Source organism: Vanacampus margaritifer, chromosome 13 (genome assembly GCF_051991255.1).
Source record: "Vanacampus margaritifer isolate UIUO_Vmar chromosome 13, RoL_Vmar_1.0, whole genome shotgun sequence".
Taxonomy (NCBI): Eukaryota; Metazoa; Chordata; class Actinopteri; order Syngnathiformes; family Syngnathidae; genus Vanacampus; species Vanacampus margaritifer.
In genome coordinates this window covers 3,382,767-3,397,039 of record NC_135444.1, presented here as the reverse complement: position 1 = coordinate 3,397,039, position 14,273 = coordinate 3,382,767, and the positions used below count along the sequence as shown (strand labels likewise).

Here is a 14,273-nt window from a genome sequence, read left to right as displayed (position 1 = left end):
AGGGGTGGAGCAAGAGTGTGGTTGGATGGGGTGAAAGCTTGTGAGAGAATGTCCTATGGACACACGAGAAAAAAACTGGAACTTTTTGACAAGGCCCATCAATTCTACGTCCACAGACGTAGACATGAAGCATACGAAAGAACACTGTCACTATTGCGAATAATGGATGAGACAATGTTATGTTCTGGGGCTGCTTTGCTACATCTGGCACAGTGTGTCTTGAATCTGTGCAGGGTACAATGAAATCTCGACTCAAGGTACTGTATTCTGGAGAGAAGTGTGCTGCCTAGTGTCAGAAAACCTCAGTCAGTTTCAGTCGCAGGTCGTGGGTCTTGCACCAGGAAAATGATCCCAAACACACAGCTAAAAACACCTAACTGCAAAAGAGCAAAACATTGGAATATTCTGTAGTTGCCTTCTATGAGTCTTGATCTAAATCCTTTTAAACATCTGAGCTGAAACATGCCTTTTGGAGAAAACACCCTTCAAACCTTGTACAGCAGGAGCAGTTTGGTAAAGAAGGGTAGGCCAAAATCCCTGCTGAGAGGTGCACAAGTCTCAGCTAAAGTTACAAAAATGGTTTGATTGCAGTAATTGTCTCAACAAAATATTATGTTTAAGGGCACCGTCATCTTTGTCCAGGCCTTTTATCGCCTTCAAGCTTGTGGCCTCTAACGCTATCTGCTGGAGTCATCTACGGAGCTTGGGGGTTACTGCTCCCTGTGCCCCGATCACTACTGGCTCCACAGTTGCCAGTACCCTCCACATTTTCTCTAGTTTCTCCTTCAGTCCTTGGTATTTCTCCAGCTTTTCATGTTCCCTTTTCTGGATGTTGCTATCATTCGGGATTGCTACATTTATCATAACTGCTGTCTTCTGATGCTTATCCACAACCACTATGTTAGGCCGGATGGCTATCACCAGTTTGTCAGTCTGGAAGTCCCACAGGATCTTGGTCTGGATATTCTCAGTCACCTTTGGAGGGTCTGCCAACTTGATTCTGGGACCTATAGTCTATATTTTGTACAATGTATATGCCTTTCCTGCCATCATCTTACACCCTGTTGTGATATGCTACACCGTATTTGGAGCTTCTTTACGTAGCCTCCACCAGTCTAATGTGGTAGACTTTGGCCTGAATTGATCTTGTCTTTAGTCCTGTTTAATGTGGTAGACCCTGGCATCTATTGATCTTCTGTTTAGGGCCTGTTCTTGCGCTGCTATAATTAGTGCCTCCATGCTGTTTTTCGCTCTAGTATTTTCCAGCCACTAGTATGTTTTCGTGATGTCAGCTACTGGTTCAATTTGTCGGTGGTACATGCCATGCAGGGGCTTGTCTTTCTATGACAGTCCATCTGGCTCCTTCTCCTTATTTGGCTGGACTCCTACCCACTGGACTCCTTTACGTTGCCTGAGGCATTTACTAAGCAGTTCACCCCTGGGGGCCATCATCTTGATGTATTCTTGTGGGCCTGTTGTTTCCTCCTGGATAGTGCCCATGATGCTCACTCCACAGCTCCCCTCTTTCTGCTTTGTGTACAGCCTCAGGATGCTGGACTTGGGGCGGACCACTCCGTGCATTGTAAGGAGCATTTTTGTCTTGACATCAGGGGCTTGCAACTGTTCCAGTGGCCTGGGTATTATGCCAGTGGGGTATTGAATACTGGCAAAGAGTACAGTAGGTGTTGGGCTTTGTTCAGACTGCCTGTCCAAATCCGATTTTTAGCCCATCCAGATTGAAAGTGGATGGCTCTTTTGTAGTCTGAATAGTCACAAAGCACAGGATTAAAAGGACAGATTTAAACCACATGGGTGAGGTAGTTTCATATCCAATTTCATATCCGATTTGGACAGGATGCGTCACAGTCCGATCAGCTCGAAACACTCAGAACGGATTTGACTGTCCGTGACGTCACTCTACGCGTGCAAAAGCCAAATGCGCCTGCGCTGTCAATATCCAATCGGTTCGCAGCCCGGCGGGTTACTCGCATTGCTCGGCAGTCAAACGCCTTGACGTCTCCACTGCCTCATCGGCTCCTCTCATGCTCAACTGGAAATATAGTGACAGTTGATGTTACTTGCACTGAAGCTGGTCTTGCTACCCTAGCAAATAAGTGCCCGGCCGTAGCCATAGACATATGTTCGTTTAAAAAAAAAAGAAAGAAAGAAAAGAAATCCGCTTAACGCGCTTGCGAGGAACGGGAGGTACGGAGCGGTAAACAGCGTCACAAAGATGTTACACACGACACGTACTGGGAGCCGCCTGCGTTCGAGGTCGTTACTACAGCAACCTGTCAGATGGGTCAATAATGTGGCTCAGTCTGAACAGGGCCAGATCGGATTTGGACACTTGCTGAAAACAGTCAGTCAGTCCCAAAAAATTGGATCTGAGGAGGAATCCAATTGGAGTCAGATATGCCTGCAGTCTGAACGCAGCCTTAATGGCCTGGATCTTATTCGTGTCATTCAGCTGGCTATTCAGGATCTGCCACACACACCTTCTTTAGGTACTTGGACATGGCCACCTTTTAAGCTGTTTCCTCATGGTTGCTATTTGCCTGTGGAATTCAAAGATATTGTCCTGTCCTGTCCTGCACATCTGTTGGGTACATGTGTACCTAACCTAAGTGTCAATTGTCCCCTTGTAAAATAACAATTTTCACCAGATTTCTGATGGATTTGCTTATGCTTTTCAATATGCAAGCAGCAAAAATGACAAGTATTACACAATGTAATGGTAAAGTTGGTAATTTCATAAACCTTCAAGTCATGTAACGTTTTGTTGCATTCACCCCGTTTTAGCTGCAGCCTGAGTTTGTTGTCCACACTTTGACTGAAATTTTTGGAGAGTTAAAAAATCTAACTATAGGATTGTCTCACGTCTACCCCCTTCTGTCCATGGTGGCTTGAAACGTGTCTGCCATGGCCTCGGGAACATTATGTAACCTTAGCATAAGTGACCCATACCTGAAAAGTCTGAGGCAGCCAGTGGACATCTGTAATTGGTGCAGTGTGGCTGTTTTCCACTCCAGACATTGCACTGTAGCGCACAAGTGGAGCTTTACCGTGTTTCTTGTCCTCAGGGCCCTGTAAATGGATTGGGGGGGGGTCAGGAGTTTACTGAGTTGAGTATGGGTCAAAGCAAGAGTGCTACAATCCATCAATACTGACATTTAACACTTGCGCTTGATTAGTGTGAGCATGAAACTTCATCCAGATTAATCGCATGAAGAGATGTTGCATTTCACAAGACAGAAAAGGAAAATACATCGAAATACAGTAGCAGGGTTTTACTTAATCATTGGCTGACAAACAAGCTACGGGTGTCTGTAGCTTCCACAACCTTCAATATAGAAATAAAGCTTTGCTTACACCACAAATAAAGGAAAGAGGTTAAACTTCCCTTTGTTTGATTTGATTTGCTTTTATGTTATCTTCAGGGACAAACTGTGGTTCTAGTGGAGGGCGGAGGGGTTTGCGTAACAGCTGGGAAATGAGCAGTAAACGGGCAGACAGAGAATAGAGGAGATGGATGGAGCCAGCTGGCCGAGTGTAGGGGCAATAAAAGTACGCAAAGCAAATGTGGGCCTTGCCTTTTTTCAGCCTTTACTTACTCCACAGTATCTTGTAAGATAGAGCTATGCTTGAGATTTTTGAGACTTTTACATTGCTATTATGTTAGGCCAAATGAAATATTTGCTCAGCATTCGTGACATCCTGTACTATGTTTGAAGAAGACCCACATGTATTTTTTCCTTACACAGCAAGATAGACTAAATCATCTGTGTTTGCTTTTAGATTTATGTTGATTGACTTAGTTCTAGGACTAGGTATGATGTGGCTAGTTTGAGAAGAACCATTATGCAGTTGTGTTGCAATCTAAGAGTTGAGGATGAGGAGAAAAACATGGAGTCGGTACACATCACCCTTTGGTAATATAAGCACCCATACTCGATTAAACCATTCTGACATCACAATAACACAATCAGGATATTGTAAACCACATGTAATAAACCATCCATCCATTTTCTTAACCGCTTGTCCTCACAAGGGTCGCGGGGGGCGCTGGATTTGGGCAGTAGGCTGGGTACACCCTGAACTGGTTGCCAGCCAATCGCAGGGCACACAGAGACGAACAATCATCCACACTCACAATCACACCTATGGACAACTTGGAGTGTTCAGTTAACCTGCCACGCATATGTTTGGGATGTGGGAGGAAACCAGAGTACCTGGAGAAAACCCACACAAGCACGGGGACAACATACAAACTCTACCCAGGAAGGCCAAGCCTGGACTCGATCCCGCGTCCTCTGCACTGGGAGGCGGATGTGCTAACCAGTCACTCACCGTGCCGCCGTAAAAATCCATCACTTGCAATGTATGTATTGTACATGTATAATTCTATCAACATGGTGCTTATTAGAGACAGGACATGGGAGCTTACCAGCATGTCACCTGTGACAGATTCCTGTTTATGATGATGCCCATGTTGGACTGGGTGCAAATGCGAGGCATAAGCAGATATTTCCCATAACACGACCTACGGCACAAACATTGCCATGCCTGTTATTGGTGATCACTATGTCTGTTCAAAAAAGAAAATGGATGAAAACAGCGTACAGAAAGGTGATTCAAGGCCAAAAGCAGCAGGGGACAGGCAAGCCGAGACAGAGTAGAATCAAAGTAAGCACCTGGCCGTTCACGCAGCCGCCAACAATAACATTTGGATCAGATGGGCAGAACTCAAAGGCAAGAATGTCATCTGGGCACTCCAGCAATATCTGCAACACAAAAACACAGCACAAAAATAATATAGTGCAAGCGTCTTTCTCATGTACAGTATCAGATGAAATTATGTATGCTTGTCTGTGGAAAGTTTGTCATTTTATCAACAAAACCAAGTGCATAATTTAAACAAGCTTTTATGTTGGATGAGTTTCAGGGCGGCAATACAAAGCAGCAATTATTCCACTTTGTGTTCTTCATAAAACACCATTGATATCAGTATCTGCTGAAGTGGACATCAGGACTATTTATTTATTGAATCTTTAAACAGTTACATGTTGTGCAATATGATCCCAGATACAATAGAAGATGGCATGGATCAGCAAAGGCACGCATTACTGAGAGGGATTATGTTACGCTCACCACCAGTTATTGATCTAAGTGTCTGCCTTCAGTCAATAAATGTTCTGAAATTTGGCACAAAAAAAATAATGATGTTTTTCATATTGGATCTTATTTTTACATTATCCTCATAGGGTCTTTACTTTTCTGTTCCCTATAGGTGAACGTTTTAGTGCAAAAAAAATTTGGTGAGTAGGCAAAAATTGGTCTAGTGAAATCGAGGGAAAATCTGAAAATGGATATTTAATTTAAAATTATAGTGGAATAATTAGAACTACATACATCCAATAGTTCTCTTTGTTATTCTCCGGAACAATTGATCTGGGCGTCAGGATGAAAAGTAAAGTATACACAGGCTTGGGGAGTAACGGAATACATGTACCGCCGTTATGTAATCAGATTGCAAAATATTTTTAACTGTATTCCATTACAGTTACAGGAAAAAACATGTAATCAGATTACAGGTACATTTATTAAAAATGGGGATTACTTCGAGGGGTTACAATTTCTACGATGAGAGAGAGTGTGAAAGAGGGTGAGAGCGAGAGAGGGATAGAGCGAGAGAGAGGGAGAGAGAGAGAAGGACAGAGCGAGTGAGAGCGCGTGCACGCCCGCGCTCGTGGGACCGTTGCTACATGTCGGGGAGGTGGGAACGAACGAACTGACTAGTCGTGTCCGCCACACGTGGGCAGTTTGAAAAGGCTTCACGGACGGGAGGAAAAAATGGCGACCGGTATTCACTGAAATCTACTCGGAGCGAAAGTTCGAACTGAGAGTCCAGCGGCATGCTATGCGCTGTAGCTTCGTGCTAGCTAGCCTGCTAGCCTACAACCATAATGTGAGTTACACCTTCCAAACAAATCTTCCTCCCACCAATTCACTATTTAAACATCATACACAACATATACACGGCTAAACTTGTGACTGGGATAAAAGTTATTTTTGCACTTGATGTCTGAAGACATTTAATATTTTCAATTTGATGTTTTACTGTTTTTGAATTTACTTATATGCATATTAATGTGATATAATCATGAGTGTTTAAAAAGAATACAGTGGAGTAATGATTTTGTGAACTTTATTTTATCCTCTCACCCTCAAAGCTATTGAAGATAGGAATGTGCATGATGTTATTTAGAGCCTTTTGGCATTGGAGTCTAAAAGTCTGGGGTTAGATCCTAATTGCATCTCTCCCCCAGTCAAGAAGGGGAACTGTATGTAAATGTCTGCTTACTAATAACATCACGTCTGCTTGCTAATAACATCACACATTTGGTCACTAGAAGATGACATGTCTGCCCTTTGTTCAATCAAGAGCCGGTAGGAGGAACCTTTTATCTTTTTTGTATAAATGAGTCGATGTTCTGTAAATTGACACACACTTGGAATCATCACGTTGCATTCTGATGTGATATTCTGACTGTGTCTTTAGAGGCCTCTAAATAAATTCTTGCAGGAAAACTTCTTCATCAGATCCTGAATACAATTATTTGGACACGCAAAGATTACACTTAATATAGTAATTTAATATTCCTTCAAAATGGTGACCCCGACGTGATCTTATTGAGACGTTTTTCAACAGCTGTGATTGATCCTGAACACCGGATTTCTAAAGCGCAAAAATATTAACAAGGTGAGTGGACATTTTATCCACGTAGAGAAATTCTGGTTGTTTGGGATCAATACAGTTGCATTTCGTCTGTGCTAAGTTGTATTTGGGATCTGTGAACAAGTTAGGGGGTTGTAGTAGTATTTCTTACGGTGGGACGGAAAGTCCTCGATTTTGAAAATTACTACGACATTGAACCATGCATGGGAGTTTTTTCCGCGGTGGAATAGGTTGTGTTTTTATTTTTTCGTATGAATAAGCCGTCAGTATATGAACTACTGGGAGTGCGGAGTGGATTAGCCGCCTGTGTGGTAACAAGGTGTGTGCTGTGTGGAATTTCTAAACCGAGGGACATAATTCCTCGGTGAGTGTATGTTGTGTTAAATAAGAAGCCGGGAAAATATTAAATCGCGCATAAGAGTGCCCCGTGTTTACGGAAGTGACGTCAAGTAGGAGAGCTCCGCTGTTGTAAATGGCATAAGAGATTGTGTACCACGGGGGATTGGCTGTTGGGTTGATTGTAGTTGTGTTATTAGCCGCTAAGTGTTGATCACATTTATGTGAGTGCTGTTGTGTGTTGTGCTTTAAGCGGCCTGTGTTGATCACACAAGGCGTCTGCTGTGTTGAACACCCGTATATTAACGGTGTGTGGTGTAATTTTAGCCGTCCGTACATTTTTACGTTCGAGAGCTGTGTGGTTTAAGCCGCCCGTGAAGATCCGGATATATTTGTTGAAGTCGCGCAAAAGGTATTTAATATCTGTTTCGTTTTCGTCTTGTTTGTGTTTGTCTGAAAAAAAAAAAAAAAAGGAAAAATATTTTTTTGGGGGGGATTAATGAGAATACTTTTGATCTGTTATATCGTAGTATAATAAGTGAGACGTCACTGACTTTATAAATATTAAAAACGACTAATTACTACATATTATGGACGGAAAAAATTGACCGTAACTAAGGAGGTTTGCATAGACTTCCGGTCGAGAGTCAGAATTGGTCGCTAAGCGAACAGTGAGTTCATGATGCTGGACGCATTTCCACCACAGCGTCAACGTAAGTATGAAACTCTTTTAAATGTATGAATGCGCACGAATTGTGATAGTGGTTGGTTCTCACCGTTGTAAAATGTGGTGTGTTTGTGGAACTTGATTGTGTAAACAGCGCCAGACGCTGATTACCTCCGTGAAAAACACTTCTATAAGTTTCTTCGAATGGAAGAAAAGTTAGACGGTGCGCAGATGGCGGTGTTAAGTGATTTTGAGAATGAGGAAACTGATGCTAAGCTAGCGGCTCTGCCAGCGTACGAGTTTTGCGCAGGAGATGAGTTTTTGGTAAGATGCTACTGTGCGAATCTGTTTTTAAGGCTAAGGATGAGTTAGCTGCGGGCAGCCGCATCTGTTAAGAAATTGGAACATAAATTGGATGAAGTGTTGACTGTGAAAGATGACCCGGGGGGAAAATTTGAACCAAGCGAGAGCTCTTGGCTTAGAAATGAATTGTTAAGTGAACGCGTTTGTTTGTTTGTTAAGCTCCATGGTGTGTTGTGGCCACGCGTTTTTTCGTTGTTTGTTTTAAATTGTGCGCGACGTGTCTGTGTCGCAGCCGTAACGTTGCGATGGATTGTGCGCGAATAAGTCGACATTTGAGCTATAAGTACGTGGTGAAGTTATTGTTAGACGAATAAACGGTGTATTTTACAAATGAGTGCGCACTTCAGAGAGGTTTGTGTTCGTCTGTGGTTCAACAACTGAGACGCCACTGAATTAAGTTGAGGAGTTTGGGTTGTGTGAGTGTTTGTTGAGCCCAGTTGGTGAAATGTTTGGAGCATGTGTGGATCGTGTGATTTTTTCCTTGTTTGTGTGCCTGCAGAGAGTTTGTGACTGTTTGTGTGACTCTGACAATGGGAAAGGTGTGTTGTGTGATGTTCTAGCGAGATTTAATGGTAAGCAGGAAATCTGCATATTTTGAAAGTAGGGGAGAATTCTGCCTTTGTCTGTGACAATTTTTAAAGCTCTTCCCCCCACGCTTGATTAGGGACTAAAGGTCTGTGAGGATGGGGGCCGTGAGCTGCTGTTTTAAGAAGGTGGTGATTTGTACTGTTGTCTGTTAAAATTAAATTAAACTAAATAAAAAGGAAAGGGGGTGTGATAAGTTTAGTCCTCTCTCCCATTGTCTCCATTTGGGAGACTTGTAGTCTGTTGTGTGTGTGAATAGCAGGGGTCTTCTAATCATAAAATCAAATTGGTCCTGTTATGCGGAAGGATATAGAGGTCTAGGTGTTAACTACAGGCCACTATCATATTATTTTTAAAATCAGATCTGTGTTTTTATAGTTGAATGAGTAATAAAACCAACTTTTAATATAGTTGAATAAGTAATAAAACCAAATTTTAATTGAAATAGACTTTTCATTTTTGATTTTATATTTCCCCTGCATCTCTGACAACTTATTCGTAAGTGTGAAAATGATTTAACCTTTGTCTTTATCTGAGTCCCATTCTAGAAGTCTGGAAATGTCTTCCATCCAAGTGGCCAGGGTGACTGACAGCTGTCACATTTTCTTAAATTTGAGGTAACACATAATGAAGATGTCTATGGTAGACATATGCGTAAATATAGTACTACTACTTGCTATAGTGTAATGATCAAATTCAAATAAAACCACAAAATGAATAAATTAGGGGTTTGAAAAACAAAATATTTTGGGGGAATTTTTTAGTTATTTTTATTGGAAATTGTATGACAACAAGCAGTGTTCTCTTGCTATGATCTCATCTCCCTCTGTCTGTTCCGAGTGTATAAATGTTTCGGGCAGGTTCAATCTTTGACTGAAAGGTGTTTCACTTGGGTGACTCAACCAAAAAGTGCTGGAAATGGAAGGAACAGCATTCTCCTGCTATGCTTGATGTTCAGAGTGGAAGGCGAACTGAACAATGGTCACTTTCGGGGGGGAAGTGACCACACGGACTGCAAAAAGGATGGTACACTGTAAATCCGCTCGTCCTGTGACTGTTCAATGACTCTTATGCATTGTTTGAGCATAATGTCCAGCAACTTTTTAGCAGACAGGATAATCATCGATTCTGCCCTGATGAACTTTTCCTGAGAACTCCAGTACACAAAGCCCAGTGCCCGCTTTGAACTATGCCCTGCATAAACTGCTATCGACAAGGACAGGAAGGAATATGAACTACAGTTGTGGACTCAAAGTTCTGGAATCATCTGAGTTTGGTGCCTGAGGTCGTATGTTGTATTCTGTTTGTAGACATTTGCACTCTGTACTATGTCAGAAAGGAGATGTGATCTATAGCAACGCAGTTTCGGAAATTGAGAACAGCTTATGTGAATTAGGGTAGTACAAAATTCATTCTAATCCTTAAATACTATATTTTCCGTTGTTCGATGCTTGTTGAATTTGGCCTTCTATTTTTTTCCCCATTTCTCTTTTATAACTTTGGCTTCTCAGAGTGGACTCAGATATGGAACACTTACGGCGAATTTGCTGGTTAAATTTTTAATTTTTGATTTAGGTCGCAGCACTGATTTTTGAGTGGGTCATGATCTGCAAAGTTCCCTGCTGTGTTTTTACAAGCCCCCACTACTCTGTAAAAGAGGTGAGGTTAGGTAGCATTTTAAGAATACTTTTTGGTTGGTTTAAAGTAGGGATTTTGTTTTGTTTTTCTGATTATAACTCGTTCCTTTTACTAGTTGAGATGGCAGATATTTGGAAGATTTGTGACCTGCAATAGATTAATGGGGTTGTTTTAAAAAAATAATAATAATAATAATAATTCTTCTCTTCCTGACCCTAAAAGTCCTCCGCTGCAGGATCTTAATTTACATCTGCTTAAGTTGGTTGTTTTTCTAATCTACAGGATTCAAATTTACATTACAAACTCTTGCCTCAAAGGCTTTTGTTTTTATGGCTCCTGGCTAGCTCAGCTGGAGATCTTTTTATAGTTCTGGTGTTGGCCAAATTGTCACAATTTGGTTGTTTTTTAATCTACAGGACACAAGGTGTCTGTTTTTCCTCTTTGAAGCAGCAATTTGGAAGCGGCTGCAGTTTTCACATTCAGGTCTGAAATGATCAAAATTGATCTTTATCAGATGGGGGAATGATTGGTCTGTCTGAGTTTGTTGAAAAGGAAGTCTGATGTGAGAATGATTGGTCTGTCTGATGTGAGAATGACTGGTCTGTCTGTGTATCAAAAGGAAGTCTGATGTGAGAATGAAGTTTGGTGTGAGGAATTTACAGGCAGCGAATGGGGAGGATTTGACTTGGAGGAAACGTAAGTTCTACAAAGATGACAAAAGACGACCCTTATAGCAGAAATACGGTAAGTATGTTCCATTTAAGAAACAATTGAAAAGTATAATTTCTAGAGCCCATGGAATATGCCATTTAGGTGTGGAAGGAACATTGACACACCTGGGTGACATTTTTTCATGAGACAAGTTGTTAAAAATGAACTGCAGTGTTTATTTAAGGTATAAGTATAGATCTCTTCTCAGACTGTTCATGGCCCGGCCGGACATGAGTAGTTCTGAGTTAAGATGATGTTGTTTTTAAATGATTTACACTGCTATAATAAGAAACCAGCGTTAAAAATACAGAAATTTGATGTACGACAAAGAGCACATTTATGCTAAAATCTACAACAGTAAATATCATGGTAAAATATTTGATTAATCATTATCTACCATCATAAGGGTTTCCTAGGAAGATTGGATCAGACAAACCCACTTGAAAAAACAAAACTTCATAAGATATAGAAAAGGCATTGAGATTAAAACATATATTATCTCTGATCTCAAGGACATTAAAGAAAAATAGAAATATTAAACAATTGGCCTCATAAAGTTTCAATGGCAACAAGACTTTCATTATTATGCCATTGAATGTACAAATGTCATTAAACGGATTCTGTTTGAATGCCACAACAAAAATAACTTTTTCCGTGTCCAACAGCATGTTTCAGGACCTACAGAACTTAAACAATTAACATTTGCTAAAAAAAACAGGTGCTCTTTTCAAAGTAAAGAATGAAGACTATGTATGTTAGAAGTGACTAAATGATAATGATTTTGCTTTCAGATATGGTGAAAAAATGGTCGATCTGGTTTGCTGATCATAATAGTGGGGGCCACATCCACCACATGTGATCCAAGAGGTCCCAGGCTCATCAAATCACATCAATTGAGACCGACTGAGGGGGTTGACTAAGATGCTGATCTGCGTCCACACGAATTGGAGCCATCTAACGGATCCCACCACACCCGGTTCCAGTGTCTACCTGACAAGCTACCCAAGGACGCGGAGGAAAGAAGATTCATTGGAGTGCCTTTTCCCTGGGCACGGATTGACACAGTTGGAAAAGCTGATCAAGTGTCAATCTGCTGTTTGAAAGGGGGAAATCACTCAAATCCCCTTTTCATCAATTCACAAGGATTGAGTCACACTGGGAATGAAGTCCCGTGACCTTTCCTGCGATCTCTGGCAGTGAGCCAGGGTTCGGAAAAAGGCTGACAAACGCCTCTTTTTAAAAAAAAAATTTTGACCAACTGTCGAACGCACTTTTCATTCAACAAGACCTTCATCAGGAGATGGCTTCGAGGGACGGACACATCTGCTATTGCGTCGTGACACTTAACCACATCACATAGTGTTATGCCTCACATTTATTATGCCCCTTCCACTGATTTTTTAATGAATCAAACTGAATTTTGACTGCTAAGCCCCTCTATCTATTTCTCTCTCTCTCTCTCTCTCTCACCTGCTATTCTTATTTTCTGAACTCCACACACAAACATTGCTTCATTTTTGCGACGATCAAGATTCGCGCTGGACTTTCTCTCTAGACTATTGTGGGATTAAATGTCCGGTTTTTGAACTTATAGAAGTTCAATGGTAGGACTGAAGACATTTAATATTTTCAATTTGATGTTTTACTGTTTTTGAATTTACTTATAGGCATATCAATGTGATATAATCATGAGTGTTTAAAAAGAATACAGTGGAGTAATGATTTTGTGAACTTTATTTTATCCTCTCACCCTCAAAGCTATTGAAGATAGGAATGTGCATGATGTTATTTAGAGCCTTTTGGCATTGGAGTCTAAAAGTCTGGGGTTAGATCCTAATTGCATCTCTCCCCCAGTCAAGAAGGGGAACTGTATGTAAATGTCTGCTTACTAATAACATCACGTCTGCTTGCTAATAACATCACACATTTGGTCACTAGAAGATGACATGTCTGCCCTTTGTTCAATCAAGAGCCGGTAGGAGGAACCTTTTATCTTTTTTGTATAAATGAGTCGATGTTCTGTAAATTGACACACTTGGAATCATCACGTTGCATTCTGATGTGATATTCTGACTGTGTCTTTAGAGGCCTCTAAATAAATTCTTGCAGGAAAACTTCTTCATCAGATCCTGAATACAATTATTTGGACACGCAAAGATTACACTTAATATAGTAATTTAATATTCCTTCATGTCACACATCATCATTCTCATTGGATGACTATCTATCTATCCATCCATCCATCTATCTATCTATCTATCCATCTATCTATCTATTTATCTATCCATCCATCCATCCATCCATCCATCTGTGAGGTGTGGTTGCTTTCAGTGACAGTTCGAAAACAGCATATGGTCTTTAATCAATCAATCAATCAATAGCCTACATGCTTTTTAATTAGACTAGGATTTTTGCTATTTGTAGGCTGCCCGGGTCCCTATCACCCGAATATAGCAGGGGCACATTGTATAGAATGTATATTGTGGTTATATTTATTTTTATTTTGTCTTCATGAGCATACTCAATATTGGAGTAATCCAAAAGTAATCCTGTTACATTACTTAAATATTATGGTACTTGGATTATGTTACTAACTCATTTTTTTTAGCAGGTAACTTGTAACTGTAATGGATTACAATTTAAAAGTAACCCTCCCAACCCTAAGAATACAGCACTATCAACAATCAACAGCATGCACATTCCACCCTGTTTTGCATACCTTGGCATGAGTGGGGTCAGAGAAGCTGTAAAAAACTATGAGCGGCCCAGTAGACCTGATCAACTGCTGCCTCTTCTTTTCTGCCATTGCTGCAACTATCACACCTTGAAAAGCAGTAACAAATTACATGTATCCACATAAGCTTGAGACAAAGAAAAATGTTCACTATCGAGTGCTAGTAGCTAAAAAAAAAAACTGGATCAACTGTGATTCCTGCCACAAAGGAGGCGGGACTTCCGACTTCCGGGTTCTTACCCATCAACTTTGTTTCCGTATCCGGTTTGCGACGTGTGCGCCGCGTCCTAGTACTTGTGCTTCCACCTTTGTGCTCCTGGGTTGCGCGTTCCTGTTGACGGTTGCAAGGCTGCGAGTGTGTAGTGTCTGTCTCAGTGTCCGAAGCATTTCAGATAGGCAAGACGCCCTCCCGCCGATGAGCGGTTGTGGGGCACAGCCGTGGGGGTGCGAGTGTTGGTACGCAGCAGTTGTCGGAAACGGCGCTGATGTGTAAAACCCGG

The 14,273-nt window shown here is 41.3% G+C and overlaps 1 protein-coding gene across 4 annotated transcripts in view; it reads right to left on the bottom strand.

Annotated features, from left to right (window-relative positions):
* Window positions 1-14,273, bottom strand: part of dnai3 (dynein axonemal intermediate chain 3) — a 34,698-nt gene that overhangs the window by 9,538 nt on the left and 10,887 nt on the right. For all 4 annotated transcript variants that reach the window (XR_013296357.1, XM_077583280.1, XM_077583281.1 and 1 more), the window contains 4 exons: window positions 13,759-13,862; window positions 4,695-4,784; window positions 4,448-4,543; window positions 2,968-3,087 (listed from right to left, as the gene is read on the bottom strand). Coding sequence is in view for 3 of the 4 variants with exons in the window: in XM_077583280.1 (XP_077439406.1) it covers window positions 2,968-3,087; window positions 4,448-4,543; window positions 4,695-4,784; window positions 13,759-13,862 (410 nt within the window). In the remaining variant the exon portion in view is untranslated. The remainder of the gene's footprint in view (window positions 1-2,967; window positions 3,088-4,447; window positions 4,544-4,694; window positions 4,785-13,758; window positions 13,863-14,273) is intronic.